Source organism: Archocentrus centrarchus, chromosome 13, assembly GCF_007364275.1.
Source record: "Archocentrus centrarchus isolate MPI-CPG fArcCen1 chromosome 13, fArcCen1, whole genome shotgun sequence".
Classification (NCBI taxonomy): domain Eukaryota; kingdom Metazoa; phylum Chordata; class Actinopteri; order Cichliformes; family Cichlidae; genus Archocentrus; species Archocentrus centrarchus.
Genome location: NC_044358.1, coordinates 9,158,181 through 9,163,933, shown reverse-complemented (window position 1 = coordinate 9,163,933; position 5,753 = coordinate 9,158,181). Strand labels below are relative to the sequence as shown.

Sequence of the window (5,753 nt, the reverse complement as noted above, 5' to 3'; positions counted from 1 at the left end):
AACTCGCGTCCGCCCCCTGTTCTCTTTTCCAGGTGCTTACAGGAAGTTTACTTCACACCTGAGACACAGCAGGTGTGTAAAGCTCTAGAGGTGAAATGTTAGCTTGGTCATGAGAGGCCATGCCCCTTAAATCTGCATTGTTAGGGGCATGACAGGCCATGCCCCTAACAATGCAGATTTAAGTCTTAATTCAGTTCAAACAGGTGAATTATAAAGAGTGTTGTACAGTTATGAAGGGAGAATTTATGAGATACTGAGTGTGTGCTGTCACTGAGTTGGACACTTTACCATAGGAGTCTATGGGGACTGACTCACTGCAGCTTTGCGCATGTGGTCTAAATTCAGTTTATATTTACTAAATGCTCATTTATTGTTTTTAGATCTTTAAAGGATTAAGAAAAAGAGAGTAAGAGAAGGTAGTCTTATCCAGAAGTTTGATCATTTTCTTTTTATTAAGCACAGTTAAACTCAGGCAGGAAGAAGCATCAGTGAGCAGGACGGTTTCCACTGCAGCGTCGCTCAGGCTGTAAATCACATAAAAAACGCCTGGTTCAGCAGTTAGTTTTAAAGGACTGTTCTGCAGGTTGCAGTTCATGAAAACTGCTTCAGAAACAGCTCTTCAAGCCAATTTTGGACATTTATTTTCATTTCTTTGCCACAAATGTGTGTTTTGTTATGGTGTTTTTATTAAATACTTTCTGATGTGATGTGTGAAAGTAATGCCATGAAAGGTGCCTCTGTGTTCGAGAAGTTAGTTGAGCCCTGCAGAAAGGGCTCAGGCTCTCATTTGTAAATCTTGGTCACACTGCCTTTCAAAATGAAGGATTACCTGTGGTACTCAGGTGTGACTGAAACTGCTTGCTCATTGGCTAACATTCAGGCCTGCCCCTTCTTTTCACATCTTTTCCAACCAAGACGGTGGCAGTAAAAATGCTAATCTCGTGACTTTTGGTGACGTCATAGAAGATACAGCCATTGTTTACGGTTGCAGCAGAAATGCGGCGTTGCTGTGGAAACCTGGCATCCCGCGGAGGAAACTGGAGTTGTGTTAGAGATGGGGGCGGAGTCGAGGCGAAGACACCTCCAGTCGGAGTCCCAGCAGTAGGAGGCGGCAGTGATGGTGCATTCAGGCAATCCCCGTAAAAAAGACGTTTGTGTTGGCCGGCAGCGAAAAGAGCTGTTAATTTTAAAGCTGAGCTGACCAAAAGGCATTTTTATTTTAAAACAGGATGAATGTATAATTAAACTTAGAAACCTTAAAATGATCAGAAACAAAGTGAAATGTTTTAGCGAATCTCTGAAATTAAAAATAGTTGCCACATAAATGTTATTCTGATAATGATATCATTAACTGTTTCAGTTTATCAAGACGCTCAGACACTATTGCTGCATCTTGTTTATCAGGAAATTTGTGAAGTTAAAGCAGCACAATCCAAAGTACAATGGAGATTAATTTTCTTCTCTGTGGATCAGAATAATAAAGAACCTGTCAAGTAAAACTGTACAATGCTTAAATGTACTTTTAACCACCATCGTCAGCTGTGAGCTATGGGAGCGCTTAGCTCATTATGATGAGATAAGGTAAAAATATCCATCCATCCATCCATCCATTCGCTTCCACTTATGGAGCCTATCCCAGCTGTCATAAGCCAAGGGACAGGATACACCCTGTGCAGGTCGTCAGCCTGTCGCAGGGCCAACACAGAGAGACAGACAACCATTCACACTCACATTCACGCCTATGGGCAACTTAGAATCGCCAGTTAAAATAATTCTAGATAAAATTTCAAAGAATCAAAACAAAAAGTATAAAGGAAGAAAAATGGAATAAAAAAAATAAAATTATAATAAAAGCTTAAAATGGTGAAATTAAAAAGTATAAAATTAATCAGATTAAAAATCTTAAGAGATTAAAAATTATGGAAAATAAAATTATGAAATTAAAAGGTGAAAATAAAATAAAAAATGGTCAGATTAAACTTAGACTCACTCATCAAATTTAAAAAGTGCGGCAACTTTGTCTGAAATTTGTATTTGATTTAAATCAGATCCTGATTTCAGAACAAACTAATCAATAAATCAGAAATGTTCACTGTGGTGGAAACACTGATACAGATTAACTGTGGGGTGCTGATAATCCGAGAGAGGATCAGATTATAAACTTCACTTTGATCGAATTCAGCTGTAAAAAATAAAAACAGAAATGATTAAAGCCCAAACTTCATGTTTTCAGGTAAAATCAATTTAAAGATCAATAATCTGGGCTCAGCTGAGGGTTAAAATCTAAAAATGATTTTCTCATTAAAACTTTTAGTTGCCATGGACACAAATTGCAGGATTCATTGAAAAGACTTCCTGTATGCGTCTGTTGACTTTATGAAGCTGCACCTGAATGCACCATCATTGAGCATTCGTGGCTTGTTTTGGCGGCGTTGGGCGTGTCCAGGTGAAGTAAGGGTGCCAGGTGGGCGTGGCCCAGCAGGTGATTGACTGTTTCATGCATCTGGAGACATTAAGGACCATTTCAGTGTTTTTATTTAACAATGTTTATAATTGTAAATCAACCACCTGCAGTACTGCACCTGTCCAAAGAGGGCGCTGTGAGGAGAGGGAGGGCTCTCAAATGTGGGGGGCGTGGCCTATCCTCTGCTGTTTGGCAGACGACCCATGCCAATCCTGTCAATGGGCGGTGGATTGAGTCGTCGTCGTGGCGACTCCACTACCTTACTGTGGAAAAAAGAACAGGTGGCATTAAATCGATCGCTTTGTCTCAGGTGTTCTCTCAGGTGTTCTCTCAGGTGTTCTCTCAGGTGTTCTCACGGGACTACCTCTGCTTGTTTGATCCTTGCTTTGTTTCCATGGAGCTGATGGACAGGCGGTCCAGTGGGATGTTGTTGACAGGGAAACTCCTCTTTCTCTTTGGCTCCATGACATCATTTTCCATCCTCATCTCGTGGTCCAATAAGAGCAGTTTCGCTGTCAGCTCTTCCCCCACCTTCACACCTGCAGGGCGGGGCTGACGGGCGGTGTGAAACCTCAACATGGGCCGGTCTACCTGCTGGAAGACAAGGACAGGAAACAGTCTAAGGGGGTGGGATAAGTTTATGTAACAGAAACTGGGACAATCCTTCAGAGAGATGTGATGGGACCTGACTATGTGCTGAAAATCTTTTTGTTGGAATAATAATATGTACTGAAGTTAAAGGGGTGGTGTAATTAAAGTGGATGATAGTTTATCTGCTGAAAATAAGATGAGTAAGTGATGATAAATGAAATTATATAGGATAAGGCTATGAGCTGGAGTTACGGTTTTGTAATGATATGCACTGAAATGGGTGATGAGAAAAGCATTTGCAGAATTTTCGCATGCAGGACTTCTTGTCCCGTTCTAAGGGCTTCCTGTCCTTTAACATATGAGTGTGTGCACCTTCCTAATACCCAGGAACTTTGGTCTGCTGATAGAGACGTGAATTAAGGCCTCTGGTGTCTCCTCCATCTTTATTTTCTATAAGGGAGTCTCCGCATAGAAAACACCGAGCTGTGTTTTCACACATCACGCCTCCATGCTGAGGACCGTCTCTCACACCATAGCCCAGCAGTGAGCGGTGTCTCACTTCCTGTCTGCCTGCTGCCTCAGATGACTCCGACAGATCTCGTGCTGTCCAGACTAAACAGAGAATGGCTTCAGTTTTCCCTCCCCGCCGCCTCACGCCATCTGATATCAGCACCGGGGCCCTCGAGGGAGGAGCGGCTTGTTTTGGCCCTCAAAATGGTGTGATAGGATACTGCCTATTAAAATTACTTATAAAGTATACGTAAAGTACAGAGCATTAAAGTACTCACTCTGTTTCTGTAACAGTGAAGAACAAGAGTAGAGTGCAGTCCATAAATGTCAATTTTACCCCTGGTGATGCATGAATCTCTGGTCCTCACAAAGATAGAAAGACACGTATGTGTGTGAGTGGATCAGGGCGATCTTCTCTGAACTTTGAGGATTTTTCTCCCATGCAGGGACACTTTGGTCAGGGTTGTTTGAGAATTGTTTTTGGGAGTTGCATGAGACCAGAGTCAGAGTGAGGGTTTTTGTTTTGGTTAGGGTTGGTGTCCTGGGGATGCATTGTGTTTACCTGGGTCCCCGCAAAGGCTCATGTGTGTGTGTGTGTGTGTGTGTGTGTGTGTGTGTGTGTGTGCAGTCTCACTGACCTGAGCAGGTTGGACTCTGAAGCCATCAACGCTGCAGCGGAGCAGGGTGAAGGCCAGCAGGCAGGGGAGCAGCAAACAGAAGCAGAACTGCATCTGGAACAAGTCAGGATTGGGTTATATAAACTTTACTGGTACCTGTAATATTCTCCTCTGAACTGGTGCAAAGCAACTCAAGAAACTTGAGCAATTGTATTACTCCATCACTTCCAATTTGACCTTTTCTCTTCTGCATTATTTAAGGTGAATAAAGAAATGATGAAAGGTGAAAATGAGACATTTATTGATTACTTGGAGTGAATTTAGGAGCCACTCAGCTGCACAGAAGCAAAATATAATCACCTCCATCAGCTGCAGTGTTAAAGTGATGAGCACATTCTCAATAATAGGGACCCTGCAGGGTAAGGGTGCCCCCCCACAGTGTTCATGAAGGTGAAAGTTAGTGATGTCATGGTACATCTTCTGTATATGGTCTGGTTTTCACACGCTGTGAACAGCTGAACACTGTTCAGACAAACTTTATAGACAGAAATGACACCAGTGTGACATCCTCAGAAAAATAATCTTTAAGTAGAACCCCAAACTGGGTCTGAACCCACAGAGAAACCCAGGAGTCCTCACAACAATGGTTTCAATCACACAGACACACACACACAGAGGGACAGTTTTAGCTCAGCTGACGGGTGTAAGTGTATTGTACAGCAACATCGGCTAATTTTAGCATTTTCCATCCCTGCAAATAAACGTCTTTTTGACCGTCACATGCACAGTGACTGACGTTCCTGCAGCCCCTGTCCTCTCCAAGACAACGCACTCACACACACACACACACACACACACACACACACACACACACACACACACACACACACACAGTGTCCCCTCCAAACAGACATGCAGAAACAAACACTTGTTGCGTTGCGTCACTCACAGACATTCCTGCCGATGCACAAACGTTTGTGCATGCTCTTGTTCACACCTGCTGCTGATGCTGAGGAGCTGCAGCACTCTCATTCATGCACGTGTGAAGACACACAAACACACACTTACACTGCAACTTCTATTTCACAAAAATACTCGTGCAGCCCGGCAGTAGACTGAACATCAACACAACTTTTTCACACTTCATCTGAGAAGCTCATTTATCACTAGGTTTTAGTTTCAGTGCTAAACACTGCTCTGTGACAATTTAAAGACTTGTTTCATGTGTGTTCACCTGCTGAAGTCTCACTTTTATCAAAGCAGGAAAGATTTCAGGCAACAATAAAAGCAGCAGCCAAAAAAATCAGAAGTGAGATCTTAAATCCATGCAAACATCCTGTCAGAGGGATGCTTAAAAATGATCTAAAATATGTGGAAATCCATTAAAATAAATAAATCTGATCTCAAACTGCAAGTTCAAGGATCAAAGGGTTTTCAGTTTCACAGAAAACTGGCTTAAAAAAATTAAACGTGATAAAACAGCTCACTCGCAATCAAGGAAACACATCATTCATTAGAAAAAAGTTTAAACTGCAACTGTAAAGCTTTTATTTTTAAAGAAATTTAAATTT

General features: G+C 42.1%; 1 protein-coding gene across 1 annotated transcript; it reads right to left on the bottom strand.

The window, feature by feature from the left end:
- Positions 1–2,630: 2,630 nt before the first annotated feature.
- On the bottom strand, positions 2,631–4,296 carry ostn (osteocrin). The gene is made up of 3 exons (XM_030744107.1): positions 4,204–4,296; positions 2,829–3,058; positions 2,631–2,727 (listed from the first exon to the last, which is right to left on the bottom strand). The coding sequence occupies exons 1-3, from the start codon at positions 4,294–4,296 to the stop codon at positions 2,640–2,642; spliced, it is 411 nt and encodes a 136-aa protein (XP_030599967.1). The 3' UTR covers positions 2,631–2,639.
- Between the last annotated feature and the right edge of the window lie 1,457 nt (positions 4,297–5,753).